The sequence below is a fragment of the Atractosteus spatula genome, chromosome 14 (genome assembly GCF_055471065.1).
Source record: "Atractosteus spatula isolate fAtrSpa1 chromosome 14, fAtrSpa1.hap1, whole genome shotgun sequence".
NCBI lineage: Eukaryota > Metazoa > Chordata > Actinopteri > Semionotiformes > Lepisosteidae > Atractosteus > Atractosteus spatula.
The window spans coordinates 8,773,032-8,794,762 of NC_142719.1; the positions used below are offsets into that span (position 1 = coordinate 8,773,032).

The following is a 21,731-nucleotide window of genomic DNA, read 5'->3' on the forward strand; positions in this document are numbered from 1 at the left end:
TCATTGCGTTGAGACCTAAGATTTCCACTGGATTTGGGAACAGGTGTCTATTCCTAAAACAACTTAAGATGTAGTAGCATCATACTACACACAGACGCTATATCCATTGTGGCAACGTCTATTTTGTAAGGGCCAGGTGTCGCCCAAAGCAACAGCGTGCTGGATCAAAGCAGGTTAAGCCTGCTAGTACTCACCATGCAAAAGACTGACTTGCCTTGGGGCTCATGAAAGACAGAACAGCTACGCTTTGCAACCTCCTGCACCCTGTGGGATGTCAGCTGCTTAGACTGTGCTTTTGCCTCAATAGGAAGATTAGCACAATGATGTGAGAGGAATCACCTACATCAATACCACCGCCATGTTTTAAGAGTTCCTGTTTTTTCATGTAGACCCCAAAGTTTTTATCCAGCTCATGTGCTCCTCATACACTGCTTCCCCCTTCTGGTGGATTTCTGATTCAGGGAACACAGAGGTGCTTCACCAGCTTCACATACCTGCCAGGGGTGTTGCTCTGCTCTTACGCACTCATGTGTGTGCACGCAGTTTCATCAGTATGCCAGCAGTGCTGGGAAAGAGCCAGGATGAGTTCTAACATGCAAGAGCGTCTGAAAGGATCGCTTCATACTGTGGGTAAGCAGTGAAGGAGGAAATTCAAGAGCGAATTAACAGGCCCAACATCTAAACCTTTCACAAGGAAAGGCAACGTTATTGTTTTTCTGTAGATAGACAGAACTCTACACTGAGACAGATATTAACATAGAATTTTAGGAAGTTTGTATCAAAAAGAAAAGCTGCTGTGTCACAATAGTTAATGCTTTGATGGAACAATAACTGATTTAATTTGGCCTGTTGTATATATAAGGGGTTTGGCCAATGGAACATTTCATTACCCACAGAAAAACCAAAGTGCATTTGGCACATAAAAGGCATGGTATCCATTTACGTTCAGGCAATCGTAATAGTTTTTCCCTGAGAGTCAGGCTTTAAAGAAAGGGCCCCGATGAAAGATGTGTATCAGTCTCCACACATCCTGGCCTACCCCTGTAGAGACTGTCTCCAAAGGTTCCCAGCTTGTGCCAAATGAAGACTTCACCCATGTTTTAATGATTCCTGCTGACAGTAGTTTTATTTAGAACGGAAGATAGCAATTTTTTAAAGAAAAGTCACAAATTAGACGGCAGTCAAGCATTATTTCAATAGTCAGACCTTGAAACTAAAGACGTAAGGATGTCCCATTTTGTTGGAGTGATGTTGGAGCGACTGCCAGCATGCATTTAGGTGGTCCCATGTGTATTTTCCACTTGAACCATCATCCCTGGACACCATTAAAACTATTAGTGAAGGGAAGAAAAATAGTTTGTGACTGGCAGTAGCCTAATATGGCATGGAATGTGAAGGGTTGTGGGATATGCATTTTTCAAAATTCCTAAATCCTAAATGAGTCCTACATGCCTTCCTGTGTTGTTTTTGATTTCTCTGCATATTTTCGTATCCTTTTTTAACCTAATTCCTGAAAAGAAAAAATAACTACGAAAAATGTTCTTAAAAGTTAAGTGATCTGAGGATCTCATCCAGGTGTTTCTCGAGCGAAGCCAGGGTATCAGCTATGCCAACATGGCTGGATAGCTATTTTCAGATTCCAGCAAACCTTAAAATCTTATGCAGGCATACTGCACGTACTATACACCCATACCCCTCAAATTCGCACACTCAAATCCAGATTTATGATTTCCCACAATTAATGCTTTTCAGAATAAAGGTGGCTCTGAACCCGTCTACAGACATAAAACTTCAAAAACTCAGCCATCCATCTGTGTACACCTGACACCTTTATTGTCTTTATTACTATTTGTATCTGCTGTGCTCAAAATATCATCCGAGAAGCCTAGCTTTCCATACTGGTTATTAAAAGGTGCTGTCACGAAGGATTATAGTGTCTTCATCACAGACCAGACATTGTCTATACAGAAGCCTCATCATTGAAGCACCTTTCTTTGCTACAGCTCAAATGAGACCAAGTGCTGAATGAAGAGTATTAACACGTTTTGTCTGTGAAGTCAATTATCTCTCAAGCCTACCTCACACGAAACACATGCTGCCAGCTGCTAGGATTCTCTCCATGATAAACACTGGCATCTGTGTCCAATTCTGAGGCAACAAGAATATAGCTGAGGATTACGTAGACCTGCTTGAAACAAATCTAAAATTTAGTTTTGACTATGGTGTATGTCAAATCAAATGAAAACAAAACAGCGGCTCTAAGAAGAGCAAAATGTTTTGAATGTTTTGAAAAGCCAGACATCACTCTGGCACTGTCAGTCTTTTGTCAGAATTAAGTGAAAAAATATTAGTCAATGCCACAACTTGAGTGTTAATTCTAACCTTCACCGACATGCTTCTTGTATTGATCTTCTGTATGTGGTCAAAAAGACTTCTTTCTTGAGATCTAGAGTTTTTCAATGTGATTTTGTTTAAATAAGCTAAAGTGATTGAAATCCTAGACACTGCTCCTTTTCAGTTTTTCTGAATTCAGCTGAAATCCAAGCTCAGTATTAACTCTAGCTGGCTCCACCAGTACACAAGCAGTCTCTCTTTGTACAGTTGGTTTCTTAATTCAGTTTCAATTTTAAGCAAAACCAGGCCTTCTGAATGGTACCAGTTGCTGGTGCCATCAATAGTCCCAACAGAACCCCCCAGAATATTTACATTTCCAATAATTCAGGTTGGTTTAAAGCCAGTGGAAAATGAGTGATGCCAAAATCCACCTTAAAATATCACCAGGTCAAATTCATTTCTGAAAGTGACTTTTTACAAACAGTAAAGTTTTCAGTAGGTAATGCATGTATAAGTTGTACATTTATTGGGTCAAGTAAGATATCACAATATCTCTTTCCCATAAAAAAGACAAAATTTAGTTTCTTTTAAACTAAAATGCTCTCAAAATATAAAAAGTAGGCAACAACATAACAAAAACAAACACTTTCTAAACCAGCTGCTAAAAGAAAGACCATGTAAAAAAAAGGTTTTATTACAAAACATGAAAATAAATCTCTCCCTCATTCATAAGCAAACTGGCAATTTCTCACTCACTGCTAAGCAATAAACCTATAGTTACAGCAGCTTAAAAAAGACTTTCAGTACTTCCTAATGCTAGTCCTAATGCATATGGCACAGGACAGTCTAGGGCTGTGGTTCTCAACCATAGTTCATTCCAGGCTCTTATCTAGGCAAACCTTTAACTGAACTACTTACTTGATTACTTCTTTAATGATCACATCTTAAAAAGGTTATAAATCGGCTTGAGTTTCACACATCCCCTCATTTAGATGCCCGAAATTTAAGTGGACCCACGCAGAACAATACCTGCCTATCACAGGAGTCTATAACACACATGCTGTTCTCATCTGCGTACATTAATTGGTCACCTATTGAGGAAAACATGGAGGGGCAGCGATTTAGGAAACAAGTTAAAACATTTTCTCTCTAAATCAAGAACCCAGCAAAAAAAAAAGCGAAGTCAAGAAGTTTTGACCAAGTACGACTGGAGATTCCAAACTGGGTCAGCATAAAAAGGAGAAACAAAGGATGATGCCCAATTCAAAAACAGAGAGAAAAATACTAATCAAGCAAACAGTTCAATTAAAATGTTGGTCTGGGTTCAGCAATGAGGTGTAATGGAAATCAAGACCCAGAAATACACCAGAACTAAGGTTGAGAACCAGTGGTCTTAAGAAGTCCTCTTTACATTCTACAGTAGCTGACATGCAATCTGAGTAAAGAAACAGGCTGTCAGCGGTGCACAAAGGCACAATATTTACTGCCTTAACAGATGTCTCTTCCCAGAAGGGCAGGGGATAGCAACTGACCTTTTGAGGAAAACATTTCCTTTACCATGTTCAGGGCTGCCTAAGAAACCCAAGACCAGGACTTCCTTTCTTCTTAATTCAGCCATTCTAATCTCATCTACACCTGGCCTCAGGTAAATCAGTTCTGGGCATTGCTTTCAGAGGTTATGCATATGTTTTTCTCTTAAAAAAAGAGATAACCACATCTATAACGCTACAAAGAAAAAAACATGTACAAGGGGCGATTTCCAAAAAGGACATATTCCTCAAAGCAGGGGAAAAGTGTTCTGCCAAAGGCAAAGAAGAAGAAAGGGAACATAAATTATTGAGCTCTAAGAAAGGTATGACGTGAAGACTCAAGTCTTGAAGCATGGAGGTCCAGTTGTTACAATACCAGAAATACATGCGCCAAGGCCAGGCACACTGAAGTGAGTTCACTGCTCGAGTAGGGCACCCCTCCCGGGCGCCTATATGCTGGGAGAGGGCTGGGGGTTGACTGTGGGGGTGGCCTGCCGGGACATGGTGTACATAGCCCCCAGGAACTGGTCAGCAATGCGCCCCGCTTCTCTCAGCCCGCTCAGGAGCGCCCCGTGGACAGTCGCTGGGTAGTTACGAATAGTGTGTTCACCGGCAAAGAAAAGTCGGGGAATAGGCTGAAGGAGAAAAGGGTGGAGGTAAAAAAGAAAAAGATGAAAAAACAAGTTAATACAGACATTCGGACCTTTGAACTTCTTTCAATTTTGGTTTGAAACAAAATTTAAATAGTTTAAATAGTTTATTAAACTCAAAATAAAATATATGACAGGTTCCACAGCTATCAAGCGTTGCCCCCCCCCCAGCTACTCTGATGTAAGGAAATATGTAAAACACAAGCAAAATATTATCCATTTTCACTGAAAGCAGGAGGAAATTCTCTCTAATAATCGGGGTCCAGTCTATGCAGCGATTTTCATCGTGACTCGTCTAGAGGTGCAGTCTACATTCATGCAGCGGTCAGGGCTTCTCACCTGAGAGGCCCCGGGAATGGCAGGCCCCGGGGTGATCGGCTGGGCCATCAGGTCGTAGTCGTTCCCAGAAGACCCCGCCGCCACGTAGGAGTACGAGCCCCGAGCCCACGGGTCCGCCCTCCAGCGGGTCACCACGGTTTCCTTCGGCTGCAACAACAGCACGCACGCTTACAGCGCCGACTGCACGTCCAGGCATTTCAAGATCAACCGTTTCCAGTTCTAGAGCACACACAACCCGCGGTATAAACAGCTCACACACGTATCAGAGCACTGGTGCTCTTCCTGTCCTACAAAGTACTTCATGGACGTATTGAATATAATAGACATGGTGTGTAGACAATTTTCATATATACTCGTATTTTCACATAAATTCAGTGTTGAGTGAGGACCTGCAGCACCTAAAGGCTCCTTTCAATTTCTCAGCATGGAATTACACTTTACTTGTCACCATAGTCATTGGACAAACATACATACAAATGTGCTGGTGGAGAACCTTGGCTCAATAAGCTACTAACTCCCAAACTGCCCAGATGGATCGAACAGTGTGGAACTTTTCTTGTGCTCCTGCTTCTTCTAAGCTGCCTGAACTCTCATGCACCCTGGAAACTGGCAGTTCAGATTTCTTGAGATGTTAAGAGACGGGGTGTGAATACTTCTTCCTCTAGAGTTTACACAGCGAGGGGCACTGTAGTTCACCAGCGCAGTGCCGCGGCAGCCCAGCCTCCAGACATACCTGTGGTACAGCGCTGCTGCCAAAGATTCCTTTCAGGATTGCGAGGCAGCGGCCCACAATGACATCATCGCTGATGTTCTCCATGATGCCGGCTGCCTCTCCGGCCATGAGCGCCAGCAGGATGGGAGCTGAGGAACACCACAGGGCGGACACGTTGAGAAGCAGCAAGGGTGGGGGGGGGGGGGGGCCAACCTTCATTCAAGGGTCTGTTCGCGTAACGTTAACAGAGGTGGAGGATGGCCAACGGCGATCGGCTGGACTCACCCTTGTACAGGTTCCAGAACAGAAAGAGCTCTCCCCGGCTGGCGGTGGTGCTGCCCACGTGGCCAAACAGATTCACGCTGGGGTCCCAGAACACACGGTCGAAACACAGCACCACCTGCAACAGGCGGGCAGGCAGGCAAGGCAGTTAAGACACCTTACAATCCGTCTCCAACACCTCCAGTTTATTTACACTGGAGTTCCCTGGGTTACCGGAGTTTGAGACAACAGGAAGACCCATCCATCCATTGTCTAACTGCATCTTCCATTTCAGGGTCACGGGGCAGCCTGGAGCCTAACCCGGCAAGTGACGGGTGCAAGGCAGGGAGACCTAAAAATGTTCACTTTTCCAAGGTCTGAGAATGCAAGACTGGCAGGTTTTTCCATCCAGTGATTATTAATATGAAATTCAACGGCACAAAAAAATCAAAAGATGGATAGAGTACTGGCAATGACAATGCAAACGAGTTCATATGAAAAAGTTATTTTTGTATTTCAAAGCATACTGACACAACTTCTGATTTAAAAATCATTTAATATCCTTGAGATATTCTTTCCAGTCGGACAATAAAAAGCACAATATGTTACCATTATAATATCTGAAAAAAGATGCAGAAAACAGCCTCACTTTTAAATTCCCACTGATGTTATAGAGGGAAAAAAAATGTTTAGCTCCCTCTGTTGGTCATAGCACTGAAAAACGCATTGTGTTGCATAATACTGCAGCACTTTTTTGCTGCAGATTAGTTAGGGAAAAAAGTCTGCAGCAGAAAAAAGGCAAAGACCCATTCTGCTGCAGTTTTTGTCCAGTCTCCTGAGCCAATTCCACAGTCGATGTGAAGTTATGCTATAAAGATTCCAACCTAGGGAATCTGACAACTGTATTTGCAGTACGCACAAAAATACTTGAAAATAAATTACAATTTTACTACCACTAAAAAATGCACATTGATTTGATTATTGCTCTGCAGTCTGATTTCGAACATAAAGGCAGAGACCAGTTTATCGATGCCATCATTTACAGACACACACAGACAAAGCACTGCATCTCACGCCATCTGACATCTACCTGTCATAGAGTTCTCTATATGCTGCTCTATCTACCCTGATGCAACACCTCTGTGATCGAAAACATCCTGCCACTCTCACATGCGATCCTCTCTCATATGCATCATCGCACAATCCATCAAGCACATAATCCATATCCATAAACTCCCTCACTAATAAGATTATTGATTTTCAATTCCATCTCAGATGCAGCAATACAGTTAATAATATTAAATGCTCCGACAGTTCGCGTGTAATGAGCAACACCGGTCTCCTACCTTGTTGAGGTTCCCGAAGCCCATCCTCTGGATGGCAGAGGTTTTCCACTCAGGAAGTGGGGGCACAAACTGCACGGCCGGGGGCTGCTGCTTCATCACGCCCAGGGGCAGGGTGCAGAGCACAGCGTCGCATTTGTAAATGAAGGTCTGAGTGGTGGAGCGAGTGTTCACCGCGATCACTTCACAGCCTGGGCGACACAAAGACGGAGAGGCCTCTTTACCAGCTGTGACTCCAGGATGCCCCACTCCAAAAGGGAGAGGAGCATTTGAGCACTGAAGTAAATGAATGTCAGTATTTACTGAACCTTTAAAAACAAAAAAAATGAGGCCCTCTAACACAATTCTGCACGTTAATCTTGACATCTGTGAGAATTAACTAAAACATCATAAAACTCAGCTCCTTCCATCATTTTAAAGTTCCTCCTTAAAGCTATTTTATATTCTATATTAATTCTGTATCAGTAGGGTTTTTTATCAGTTCTACCTTTCCCTGTTATCTGAAATAGATAAAAAAGTATAATTATAAAAATAAAAAACTTCAAAATACGTCTGACATGCAGATGGGACAATTAGATTAATGTAATTAGACCATCAGCACAGCTTCGAGAATTCTGTTCTGCCTCAATCTGTTGACAAAATAATCAGTGGAAATGTAAAAAATGTTAATGAGGCATAAAACTTTAACAATTACAAACAGCGCATCAATTCTGAAAGGGATATTAATTAGTGCAGCACCCTTAGCTGAGTTTAATTGGCTCTGGTGCAAATAAACCAATCTTCCAGACTTTCAACATCTCAAAACGATCAAACTAACATTAATTATAAAAGAACTCCATTATTACCGACACTTGCACAGTAAGTATACTCACTCGCACTTTCCATTAGAGAATTAGCAGCAGGCAGTTTACATTCCTTTCCCTCAAACATTTTATTAGACCTGTAAATATTCTAATTACTGTAAAATACAGTTTGACACCACTGTATTTTAACCACAGAAATTATGACAAAGAAAATAAATACTGGACAGCTGTTTAGCATCTGTGGCCATGGGACAAAATGACAACACAAAACTACCACTAGATTGGACTCTGGTCAATCAAAGATGAACTCCCATTAAAATCACGCCAGAGCAATCAGGGAAAAGCTCACAAGAACCAGAGTTTTAATATATATAATATATATAAATATAGGAAGAAAAGAAAAGGAAAAAAGGAAACCAGAGGTGAAAGGACAGAAGAGAGAAGCCACAGTCTTCAAGGTCTTTCAAACATCTGGGTCAAACTGCAAGCTCTTAAAGAAGTTTAAAAAAAGCTGCCAGGTGAAATAAAACCTAATTTTTCGAGGTGGAGCAAGTGCATTATTAAAAGCACTTTTTCTGGCTCCACCAGTTCTTCGAGCCCCTCACCTGAAGAGGTGTATCGAACTTGCCGCACTGCAGTGTTCAGCTTAATGTCCAGGCCTTCTGCCAGAGCGACGGGAACGCAGGAGTAGCCATTGCGCACTGTCAGGTGGCTGCCCGTGAACTCAAAGTCATCATCCTAAGGGACAGAGACACAGCGGAGCAGAACACAAAGCTGAAACAAACACATCTCTGAAGCATTAAGATCTACGTGCACTTTTTGCCCTCAGTCTTCACTAGCACGTGCAGCACAATCTGACCCTTGACTGCTGTTTTCTCGTGTCTCTTGCTGTTGGGAATAGCCAATCTTGGATTACTACGACCTTCTTACCTGGTCCCAGTGCTTCAGAGAGAGAGTTGAAAGTGGTGTGGCATTAGCAAACTCTAGATTAGCAAAATGCCAGTCCAGGATCTGTCGGTCCCTTGATGAAAGGTACACGTCGCTATTCAAAATCAAGACAAGAAAAACAACATTTCCATCACATTTGTTGTTTTTTTAAAATCACATCACACAGCTACTGTAGCTTCAGGAGAAGCAGGCATTAGGAAAAAAGCTTTCTTTTGACTTGTAACTGTAGTCTAAATATAATTTAGTTCAAGTAGGTAGCTGCATCAGCATGCATAGGCTGCAAAGGAACAGGTAAAGGTTTTTCCCTGCTGAAAGGAAAAGAGACACAAGGTTGAGGCTGTGGGGCTTTCTTCAGGTGGAAGGAAAAGGGGAAACCGCAGAGGGAAACCACACCAGAAAAAGGCTTTAAAGCAAAAACATTGCATCTCTTTTCTTTTCCTTTCAGCAGGGAAATAAACCTTTACATGTTGCTAAATTTAATATAGATATATTAGCTTTGAAGCACTGCAATCATCAGAGAGCCAAGGTCAAAGTTATAACCTCTGTAACTTTGATCAATAAGGGGACAAAAGAAGACAGATTCTGCAACCCTTGCATTGCAGTTTTCATCAAAGACAACGTTTTTGAAAGAGCAAGCGAACCAGGAAGCGCAGGCGAGGCCCTGGGGGTACCTGGGGGGGTTCGCCTCCAGCTCCTGCAGCTTCTCTTCCAGCTTGACCTGCGTCTCCGCCAGCTCATCATACTCCTGCAACAGCAACCGCACAGCGGCGTGGCGTTAGGCCGGTATCACGGGCAGCGCAGATGCCACGCATCCCACCCGCTGGACCTTCTCTCTGATCTTCCCTAGGCCAACGCTGCAGCTGCGACCCAGGTTCGTATCCCAGATTATAATTAAAGGGCATGATGGGACGGGACGTGCGTGGGGCAGCCACAGGTGCTGACCTTGCGCATGGGACAACAGATCAGGGATTTGTGGGTGGTGGGGGAGGTGGGGGGCAGTAATGGAACTAGCAGCTTGGTCCTCAAAGGGCTGAATAATCCCTTTTGGATTCCTCAAAAAAAAAAAACCCTCCCGACTACGTGATTCTACCTGCCAGAGAGAGGTTTTCTTAAACGATGAGCTAGCTTGTTTAAAAATGCCAGAGACACCACAAATATTCCCTGTGCCCTCTCCCCTTTCTGTCTGCCCCAAGGGAGGTCTATTTCCACAAGACAGCCGGCAAGATTCCTTGAAGTGGTTCCAGTGGCAGGAGACAGGAGAGACTTTTCAGAACAGATGTATTTCCAGAACAGTCCAGTGGCTAAAATTAAATATTACATAATACACCTTGGAGATGTGTGTTTTGCGAAGTGCGTCTTACTCGCACTCACAACAAACGCAGAAAATCAACACAGGGGTAACACTGTTGGCAGTGAATGCACAGCTTCGACCACTCAAGTCAGCCCCTGCTGGGAAAATCTGTTCTCCCCCTTATAAAAATCTCACTAATTGCTTTTATTCAGATGCATCGGCTGCGCTAATTAACTGCATCGTGTAATTACTGGCTGTTCTTTTTCCTAGGGTTTCTAATTTTCCTAAATTGCTCGTCTGCCTAAAACAGAGAACCTGAAAGTCTCTGCTGGAAGTCATATGACAGAACTGTAGCCTGGATCTTTAAATGCAGAGCAAGTTTAATTATGCAAAAACAACAGAACAATAAAGTTTATGTGATGGAAAACACAAGATTCACCAATCAACTAAAAGTAGTCAGCTCATATTTTTTTCTAATACTTATTTATTTTCCCATAACTTGGATGTATCCGTGGGCAGAGTGGTGACGCATGCAGAGCCCTTCTGTGTGTCTTATTAACTGCTGAGTTAACAAATCCTTCATTCCCACTATGGATATCTAATTTCCAGATTAGGCAAAAAGACTGAAAAAGTCATTTTAGGCACTGATAGCACAGCATTTGCAGCCACTATTTGGGGTATAAGACAAAAAACGAATGATACAAATACGGAGCTACAAAAAAGGAATGCAAGAAGTATACTTGAAATCTTGAAGAAAAGGAAATCTTTTAGCTTGTGGGCCTTATGGCAGCCCGCTTAGCTGGCTTCACAAATATGGACAACAAGCTCCCTTGGGCTCCTCTAGTTTCTCTATCACTTGGCCTGGCAAGCACCGGTCCGTCTTGTAACTTAAGAGTTACAAGTTAAAGCTTAAAGATCAAAATACAAAATCAAAATCCATATCATCAGAAAAGTGCGGGATGAAAGGGGAAGGCTCTGTCCTAGGGTCATGAATACCAAAGTGCTGCCAGACAACAGCACGAGTGGAAACAGCAGAGCACTGCAGCCCTGAGCCACACACACCCCCACTCTCTAAGCGCCTTACCTTGCAGAGTGCAGTAAGGTCCCTGTGCTTGCTCTTGACCAGGAACTCAGCAGTGATGTCTCTGGGGGGCTTCACCTCACACGCCTCTTTGTACTGCTGGTGTAGCTCCTTCACCTTCTCCTTTGTTGCCACCATCTGTAAAAATGAAGACTGACGTTACCACTCTGCAGGCGCCAACAACAGTGGCTCGAGGGGGGTTCTCCAACTCTCCTGCATGATACACCCCCTTTTAACTTTTCAAAAAAGTAAAAAAAGAATGAAATATCAAATAAGAGTATCACAGACCCTTCGCTTTGTAATGATATGTGAGAGGGCTATTTGGTGGGGGCAGCCATACACATTGCTAAGGACCCGACCATAAAAAGGTTTAGAAGTGTCCCCCCCCCAAGATGCTATGGTGATTAGAATATTTTTTTGTGCCAGTGCACACAGATATTATTGTCATGTCTGCTAAGGCTCTATATAGACTGCTGCAAAGCACAGCTCTGAATTATCGGCTGCAGGTGCACTGCCTCCTGTCGATCTAAATACCAATTAATATGTGAAAATTACTACAATACCCAACGATATTTCTAAATCTTAGATGAGAAACTAGAGAAGCTATGTAGTGTCACAGAAAAAGAAAGAGGGCGGTTTGGGTGACAGACCAGATTTTAGGACTCCATATTTACATGTAGCTTTAAGCTGCTCCATGCCTTTTGCAATACGCTAAATTGGACACAACTTAGGTACCTTGTTAAGTAGTTCTTTCAGCTCTTCTTGGGTCTTAACAATCTTTTTCCAGTGCTCAATCTGCTCGTCTTTCACGTGTTTTTCCTGCAACCTAAAATAAAAAAACAGATAAAAATGCTTGCCACCACAAACATTCCAGGAAGGCAGCAGCAGTGCAGAACAAATATCAGTACAGTTAATGTCAGAATGACCACAACACCAGCGATGCAGAAATAACATTAATAATCTTAACAATTAGCATAACTGTCATGACTTTTACTTGATGAAGTATTGCAATATTAATCCTGTTCAGTAATAGAAAAACTGCAGGTTGACATTTGGGCTCTGTACTTGGCTAAGGATCCGGTGGTGCAAAGCTACAATCTATAGAATTATGATGTATCACACCCAAGTCAAATTTCCCCCTAACAGGGGGAATGTAACTGTTAATAATACCAACACGCCGATTACAGCAGCTGAGAAGCTAGCCCAAGGCACTCACTGGATGACCACCTCCAGAGCTTGCCCCAGGGATACTGGCTTGTTGTTGAGAAAGTTGAAGTCCAGCTGATGGCTGAGGTAGGATGTGGCCTCCAGGAGTCGATTAAACTCCTGCTCCACCATTTCGTCTTTCTCCTTCGGCACCTAAAGGAAAGAGAAGTAAAGAAAGCAATGACTTTAAGTCCGCACTGGCATTTGCTGAAGATGAGACTAGACAGTGTTTCTAGGCTGACAATGGGATAATAAGGAGATACATACGCTGGTGCATCTTTCGCCCTGATAAAAGACGGAGTCCCACAGGCACGGTTGGAGGGGGAAGAAAGAGAGAAACAATCAATAAGCAAATGTGAGCAGCACCTTAATAAGTAATGTACTCTGATCACTGTATACAAGTTTGGCTGACTTGATGATTCACTAACATCAAAGACTGGGAGTTTTATTAGAAATTCAAAATGAATTATCTAGATATAATTTCTTCTCAATGACAACAGACCAAAAATGAAAATCGCCATTGAAAGATGTTTTAACAGAGTGACTACTAAAATTAAGAGATTTCTAATCTATAAAGGGACTCCTAAAAATTTACTACAAATCAATAAAGCTGTATGGTTTCATTTCATAACATAAAAGGTAATCCTATCACCAAACATGCCTTTGTTTTAGGCTGAGGTGAAATCATGGAGAAACATCACAGCTTTGTCGACTTTACTAATAATCGTTTTCCACAACACTCTTGACAGAACCGTCTTCTGCAAAGCAAACCAAAATCTATAAATTATTACAGCTGATCTCTCATTTTATTTTAACTTACAGCTTGACCGTTTGCTTCATACAGGGGGCACTTCTGCTTGATTTTAGCCAGCTCCATGTTCACTTGCTTGCTGATGACAGCCATGGGGTTCCCGCCTGCTCAGATAAAAAAAAAAAGAATGAATCGGTACTCTTTACCATGAGACACCAAGGACAATGAAAAAGACTGATAAAAACCTCCAGATTAAAATAACAGCAGTCTGAAAAACTACAACAACTGAATGTGAAAAATAAGTAGCTGCACTAAAGAATGGCATCTTGAAAAAAAAATGGCATCTTGCACAGAACACACCTCAGGCAGGCAGGACACTCCAGCAAGAGGTAGCAGAAACAAAAATCTCACTGTTCCTTTCTTTTCTTGTTAATTATTTTTATAAACTTTCTTAAGTAACTGCGTGGGAAAAAGCTCTTTGCATAGCCTGCCCATTTATTTTAACCATCAGCCATCGTTTAAACTGGAAAGTTTTAAAAACGTAGAGGAGCAGAGGAGATGGGAGGCTTTTTTTCCCTTTTTGTAAGAAAAGAGTGCTAAAATAGCAAGGCCCTGGGAGAGAGGAGTCAAGTGGAAGAATGAACAGCACAGGAATGCACCGCACATTAGCATTACACTGCTGCCCAAAAAAAATAGGTTCAGACTTTAGCTTGGCAGCGCTATCTCAAAGAACATTGAGGCAGTTCTAACCTACATCTCTAAAAAACTTGAGAAGAGATGGAACTGCTCAGATCTTCCTACTAGGACAATAAGCACTTAAGATCACAGGCTCTTAAGGGTGCCCACAGGGGAATATCAAGAGCTTCGTTAGAGATGGGGATTGGTTTGTATGGGATGCAATAATATTGGCATAGGGTGGAATAAAGAAAAGCTGGCAGCATCCAACCAGGGTCAGTTTATTCCATCCCTACAGGTGCCCCTGTGTTGGTGTTGTACCACAGCTCAGCAAACGTTAACCCCTCAGCTCCTGCACTACCCACCATCCGGTAGACTGAGCTGCCAGCTCTTCACATGTCAAAAGTTATCTGTTGACTTTTGACAGCTCTGAATTAACAGGAACGGCAGCAATTGCCAAACACCCACACCGCTGACGGGAAAAAAAACTGGGCCATTAATGTCATGTAGTAACAGAAGTTACGCCATTCATCTGCTGTCAACACTGCCAGGCCAAAAAAGATGAGCACCCACAGAACAAAACCTTCTTATTCTGGAGCTATTTACGCAGTTCACAGGTGTCCAAAAATTCTCCTGGAGAGCTCCTATCGCACCTGTTTTGTAGGTAGAAATTTCAGACTGATTTGCGAAGACACTGATCACTAAGTAATTTAGAAGAAAATTCTGAAGAATCCTCACTACTTAAGGACCAGATTTCCCTTAACTGAATGAATTACTTGATGACTTGCAAGTGTTCTCATCTTTACAAAATGGGTGAAGGTGAACTGTAAGGCTAACTGGATGGAGTCTCTCCAGGACCAGGGCTGGGGACCCCTGTGATGAGGTTATAAGGAATGCCAAGCCATATCCCTACCGAGTCCTGTCACAACCATGGCACCCAAATCAGCCACATAGTTTCCTTTGCGGAACGTCGCCACTCGTCCTCCAACACGATCCTGTAAAGAAATAGGACTTATTAATGTCTTTACTGCTAGAGCTAGTCAATTAGAATGTGGCCACAGAAATCATTCAACAACGAACTAATGTGGTCGGGAAAGGGATCAAGCATTCACATACCCACTTTAATCACCTTCTATACTCTGAAAACAAAGATTTAATTCAATAATAAAGGACAGCTACTGCTGAACAGAATCTTGTTCATGCATAATACAAAACAGTGAAAAATATTCCACTGACTGTTTGCAATTATAATTAAATAACTGTGCGTTGAAACATTCTAACACAAGGATTCATTCACAAACTACTATTAAAAACAACCTAAGACAACCAAAATGTAATTTATACTTAAACAACAACAATTGGTATATTAAAAACATTAAAAGATTTGGTGTTTAATTGTGGCATTTTATTTAAATCAATCATTCTCCCCCAGCTACATGATAACATCATGGATTTATCTAACGTTGTTATGTATGAATGTGGTTATATAGTTTTTCATAAACGGTCATTGTTAAATACTGCCCTCCAGTGGGCTTTACAGGCAATGCATGTCAGTTCCTATACATGTGTTGTTGATACTGTTGACATGCTCCCTATTTAATAGAATACTAACAGTGCAACGCAACGCAAATAACAATGCCAATACAATTCAATAATAAAGTACACAAAGAACAGATCAAACAGAACAAATGCAATTGTAATATTACTCCGGCAGGTCATTTTCAAAGTTGCACTGGCTTGTGGAGTATTTGCACAAATCTTAATGAAAACAGTAGCACCACTTTAATTATTATTGCCCACATGAAACTGAGCAACAGAAAAGAATCCCCACCAACACTGCATGTAGCTAACACTTCTGCACAGCTGCAGACAGAGATTAGAAATCTTCAGTGTCTTTAATAAATGCTTTAACAACTTTACCAAATCTGACAGGACAGGGTTAACTCTTAGCACCACTGAGATAGATCATATTGTGTCTTCTCTGCTACCTTCTGGAGTTTTGCATGTACTAGATTAACTAAAATTAAGCATTTTTAATTGGGGAAATCAATTAGCTCTTAACCCCAATTCACATGCATGCATTATCAATCAAATGAAAATAACTTTTACCTTCATTGCCCAGGAACGATTCCCACACTTCTGATAGATTTAAACTATATGAAACCTGCAATACTTTTTCATTAGGGTTTATAATAGTAATGGTTAAAAAAGTGTACTGGGTTCACTGAAACAAAGGTTTTGTCTCTGTCTGTTAAGCGTACACATTAAAGAATGAATTCAACGCTGTTAAAATCAACACAGGAGCACACTCACCCTGGCCTCCAGAACTGTGACATCCATCCCAAAGCTCTGAAGTTGACGGGCTGCAGCCAGTCCAGAGACCCCTCCTCCAATTATAATCACCTTCCCAGTCTTCTTGGCTGAAGAAGAGAGACGAGCAACCAAGATTTAACTCAACCCATGAGATTAATTTTCAGTGCAAATTACATTTTGTAACTACAAATAAAGCTCAACTCAAATTATACCAAAGTGACAATTTCTTACAGAACATGCTTAAATAATAAAGGCCTCAGTTAGAGGTTATAGAAACCAGCACAGTAATGTTTCTTACTGTTTCTTACTGCTTATTTTTTGCAGAAATATACACAAATGACTGACTATAAATGTACAGTATAAAAACTGTACTATTTTGCTTGTAAAGTGCCAAGCAGTTTGGTATTTAATCTGTTCAATCTGTTCAAATGACAAAACAAAAAAAACAGCATATCACTTTGTGTTTTCAGACAACCTGTGACTCATGGGAACACAATGATCAACAAATCCTATTTACTGTATCAGCAGCTTTGGGGGTGAACACAAGCACAGTGTACAAAACACTTCAACCATACTCACTGGGCAAGGGCTTGACTCTCTTGTAGATGCCGAAGTTGATAAGCCCGTGTCTCTCCAGGTAGCTGTGTATCCTGTGGACAAGCACTGCATCACCTGAGGACAAAGCACAGCACTCCTGGAATTGACTCCCTTCACAACATACAGTAGAGCTTCAAAACAGCTTTATCATATAAAACTAAACACCTGCCCACCTTGTGCTAATGACGTAATTACAACATGCTCGGATTTGTTCTCCAAATAGGCCAGACCCAAGACTGAGTAATTTTTTTTTTCTTTATTTGGGCCACTTCTCAGCAACTGCTTTTGGTTTTGGTGATGTGGGCTGCAGCATTTCTGAGAGCAACATGTGGGACAGTACTGACATACTGGACAAACTCACTGTTGTAGGGGGCTTCGAGCTGCTGCAAGGTGGCCTCAAAGGTCAGCTGGATCTTAGGGTTATCGAGCCAAAGCTGGAGCTGTAACAAAAATCAAGAAGCCAGAATGGGTCACGTGACAGGGTTTGCCGGAGAGAAAACAAAATGGGAAAATGGTCCTTAGCCTTTTAAGGACCAAGATCGGTCACATGCACAAAAGATTCAGCTCAACTTTACAAACTCAGGCTTGTTGCATCACACCAATTGGAGAGAAAATGAATTTAATCCTTGCTGGCCTTGCATGTTGTTCATCCAACAACAAAGCGTAAGTTGTCCGTGACAATCATTTAATAACTGTCCCAACCCGTGTCCTCTCCAAAGCAAAGACTGACACGGACGGGTTTGCCCCCAACTAAAGCCCTTCGCCAACCGACTCACTGTGCGGTTTCTGATGTAGAGGAAGACTTTTTGAGTCTGCTGGGGGCCGCTGATGATGTCAGGGAAGCAGGCCGCCTCCTGGGACGTCATGCGGTCATGCGGCAGTCGACTCTGGAAGGCTGCTCCCTCCACGCCTACAGACAAAAAAATTATTTGCTCGCTCACTTCACAACACCAACCCCATTCTGCGCCGCAACCGATGAAAGACTCGTTTTTGGAGCCATTGAGAGCACAATCCACGCGTCTTTTTTCTTTTTCCTGAAAAAGAATCACTACAAGAAATTCAAAGGAATCACAAAGAATCATTAAAAGAAAAAAAACAAACAAATACCGAACCGAAAGGAGGAGGATCCATGAATGCAAATGAGAACCACTGAAAAGCAGGTGGTTATATTTTTGGTTTAAGACCAGATTTTATCAGTTACAGGTTTTACAGATATTATACAATTACCAACAGATTAAGGCCAGAAAAACATCTGATTTGACTTGTTTCCAAATACTTAGCTAAAGCTATCTAACAAGTCTGAAATAAATGCCTGAAATGGATTGAAACCATTGCACCTTGCAGTGCATGAGGAAAGGAGTCTTTCAATCCTGTTTCAGGTGCTGCAGATTTTTGTTTACTCTACAATGGTCATGCAAATTTAAGAGTATAAGAGGGATGTCAGCTCCTACCAATGTTTGAACTTCGCACACCAAAACACAGTGTAAACAGTATCGACAACAGATAAGGTAAAATGAAAGAAACATCTAGCTGGAGGATCAGAAATCGCCTTCCTCTTCTGTGATATTAAGAGAAGAGAGATAAGATCACTTTATTAGACATATACAATTTCTTGCATTAGGAATTTGTCTTTTCGCATACCCCAGCTTGCTCTCCATGAGACACAGACAGGGAGAGAAGCTTGGGGTCAGCCCCCCTGGAGCAGTTGGGGTTAAGGGCATTGCTCAGGGGCCCAATGGAGTAGGATTCCTCTGCCAGCAACGGGATTTGAACCGGCAACCTTACAGCCAGAGGCACAGATCCTTAGCCACAGTGCCACTGCTCTACCCACCCAATTAGTGGCTGACATAAGCGATACGAGGGCTATTTTCAGGCTTGGAGTAAAGGGACTGACAAGGGTGGACTACCCCAGGCTGTAGTCTGGCGGGGAGGGGCTCTCACCTGAGGGCTCCTCAGGCTCGCTGTCGATCTCCTCCTCCACCGGAGGGGCAGGTGGGGGGGGCGCCTGCTTCCTCTCCTTCTCAGCCTTGGCGTTCCTCTCCTCCTCGGAGTAGTACTCATCTTCAGAGAGGTTCGCCAGGCTCTCATCCATTTCTCTGTACTCCACCTGCCACAAGAAGCACAATAAACGCTTCATTAAAACCACGTTCTCGCTCACAGGGGCTTGTTGTTCATTTATGTGGCGGACGCTTTCATCCAGTGTGATTTACGTTCACACCCTTTTAAAGAGCTGAGAAACCTGAGGGGAGTACTGTGCTCAGGGCACCACCTTGGATTTCAACCCACAATCTTCCACACAGAAATACAAAGCCTTAACCTTACTACTGTTTTTCATCCTTTTTTTTTTGTTAATCCAAGTACAAATGAAAATCAATGAGAAGTCAGTGCATCACCCTTTGACACTGCTGGGCTATAAAATGCATTCACCAAGGGCTGCAAACTCAATAACAGAGAACAGCACAGAATACAGTTTTTTAAAAAAAAAAAAAGTCCTGACAACTTTCCTGCATAAAACCAAGTTGCAAACTAGCAAAATCCAGTGAAGGAATTGGTCACGCCTTGTGTGTAGGGTTCGGTATTACACAAAGAAAGGTATATGTGTTCTCCTCTTCTTCTATCATCACAAGTAAATCAACTGCCTAAAACGTTCTCCCTGCTTTCCTCTCTGCCACTAAAACTCATCGACTACTCAGGTCGCTGTCCGTTAACTAAATTGATTGCCGGCGAGAAACTAAATTGTGTAAAACTGTGTGTAAGGAATTTGCCGGCGAGAAATTAAATTGTCGCGTCTGTGTGGAAGGAAGCTGGCCCCTGGGAGGCTGTCCACCCGCCGCCTGCCTACACCTGCGCTGCGCACAGGGGAAAGGAGATATAGGGTGGTTACTTTCGGTCTCTTGCGGCGGCTTGTCCGCCGGCCTTCCGCAGTGTCGGCTGCGTCCCCGCCGCCGGAGCCGGAGTGCTGAAGAGGGGTTCCGCTGGGATCTCTGCTGGGAGAGGCATGCTCTTTTTTCCGAGGCGTCCGGTCACTGGGAGCCCCGCTCTCCGAGGAGCCCGGGGCTGTGCTTGCAGCCCCGGTCTGACCCACAAGCTGCAGGTCAGGAGCTCGGTCACTCCCAGCTCCGGGGACCGAGGACGAAGAACCTGGGTCTGATTTTTTACCGGACAGCATCACTGAGGAAGGAAAGGGTCTCTCCTGGTAGGGAAAGAGAGAGATGTGTAAGAAAAACATTATCTGATAAAACTGATAATAGCTCAGAAAGAAATAAAACAAGATATACTAGGAAATACTATTGTTTTAAATGGCCTTGTCAATAGTCTGGCTTTCTCAAAAAAGAACTAAAAAGCCAAACCTTCACAGCACCCTAATTTGACTTGAAAGGTATTATCTGTATCGATATACAGTCCCCTGATTATCATCGGAGAAAGGAAAAGCTGAAGCTATTTTTTTCAACTGATTTTAGTTCCATGGCTTTTTTTTTGCTTCTCCTTTTTGAGAAATACAGGTAAACATACATGACGTGTGTCAGAAAAAAACTTTTGGAATTCAGTCTGCTGTGTTTTTACGTACTGGGCAGATAAAGCTACCCTCCAGTACACAATAAACGGTATGTACCGTGCATGGTACAGGATCACGTCTAAATTTATAAGCAGATTCAACGACAAGAAGAATCTGCACTCTCAAAATATTACGTGCTTTCATTTTCATTCTAAAAGACTTTCCTCGCGTGCGCACTGTTCCTGGAACAAAATTACTATTAATTACGACATTTTGTAAGGAGGAAGGTGTTTCGCAGGACAGCAAAACGCTACAAGCTACACACGAGTGACCAAAACTTTTCATTCAAAGCTTTCATTCCTGGATCCTCTCTCCTATATATTTTTTTCATGTTTCCAGTTCAAATCTCTTTGTCCGTTCAATGCCGGGTGTCTCTTTATTTTGCTTATAAGGAGCATTACACAAGTATTTTTTATACACACTACGTGCATGTTTACGTTTTCTTCAAAATCTCGTTTCTTTGTTTAGGCAATCATAGTCAATGAAAAGACAGAATATCTTTCAACGTGCGACCACATTACAAAACCCAAGATGCTGATGCGGTGAAAATGAAAATGTCTAAGCAGTATAATAATAACCTTTTCTTGTTTAATCCATTTCTCGGAGCACCTGGAAATATCCATTCAATCACTAAGAAATAAAAACAGAGTCAGATCATTACAATCATATCTGGGGCTTCGGTGAAAGAGGCTTGGAATTAAACAACTGTAATTGGAGAAAAGTCATGTGTAGCTATGTCACAAATGGAAATTTGCTCTAACAGAAATACAGATTACCACCGCCGTCCCTCTTTAACAGAACAGCTGCTAATGCCTGAATATGCATTATGAAACACAGAAGTCTGCAAACAACGAACATTCAAATGGCGTTTTCTGCAGAGCAACGTTTCTTTACGATCGAAACGTGACTAATTAAAAGGCTAGCGCTTGCTTCTCTTTTCATTGTTCTTAAGAAGGGACAACAATACACACATATTAACCCATATTGGCAACCGTCGTATTTAAACCAAATATGAGAGACCATGCTATTTTTGCCAATGGGCTCACGCTACATTTTTCGATGCACCAGAACACCATTAAAAAACAGTAGCTTCCCCCTGTCACATCAAATTGTACACAATTAAGACTAGCGCAGAAACAAAATGTAACCTCATACATGACACCGGCAATTATCTAAAAGTACCACGTATCTTTTAACATTTAAAAACGTTAACATATCTACCGTAACTCTCCACGGTTATCAACACAAAGGAGCTCTTCCACTCAGTTCTCCCAGCTGCTTGGCCCAGCCTCCTGCTTCGCCCTATTGGTTGGAGGACATACCGGACACCAAAATATGGCGT

General features: G+C 42.3%; 1 protein-coding gene across 2 annotated transcripts; it reads right to left on the minus strand.

Annotated features, from left to right (window-relative positions):
- Nucleotides 1-2,837: 2,837 nt before the first annotated feature.
- Nucleotides 2,838-21,688, minus strand: kdm1a (lysine (K)-specific demethylase 1a). Of its 2 annotated transcripts, XM_088932990.1 has the most exons (22): nucleotides 21,611-21,688; nucleotides 20,968-21,019; nucleotides 19,718-20,026; nucleotides 18,775-18,940; nucleotides 17,610-17,743; nucleotides 17,195-17,273; nucleotides 16,816-16,908; nucleotides 16,237-16,343; nucleotides 14,837-14,918; nucleotides 13,318-13,412; nucleotides 12,765-12,782; nucleotides 12,508-12,650; nucleotides 12,027-12,117; nucleotides 11,295-11,429; nucleotides 9,591-9,664; nucleotides 8,902-9,013; nucleotides 8,577-8,709; nucleotides 7,172-7,359; nucleotides 5,850-5,964; nucleotides 5,586-5,713; nucleotides 4,853-4,999; nucleotides 2,838-4,498 (listed from the first exon to the last, which is right to left on the minus strand). In XM_088932990.1, exons 2-22 carry the CDS (start codon nucleotides 21,010-21,012, stop codon nucleotides 4,313-4,315), a joined length of 2,580 nt encoding a protein of 859 aa, XP_088789116.1. In that variant the 5' UTR covers nucleotides 21,013-21,019; nucleotides 21,611-21,688; the 3' UTR covers nucleotides 2,838-4,312. The 2 variants fall into 2 exon arrangements, with proteins under 2 accessions (XP_088789116.1, XP_088789117.1); XM_088932991.1 differs by lacking the exon at nucleotides 20,968-21,019 and having other exon boundaries at nucleotides 21,611-21,650.
- Between the last annotated feature and the right edge of the window lie 43 nt (nucleotides 21,689-21,731).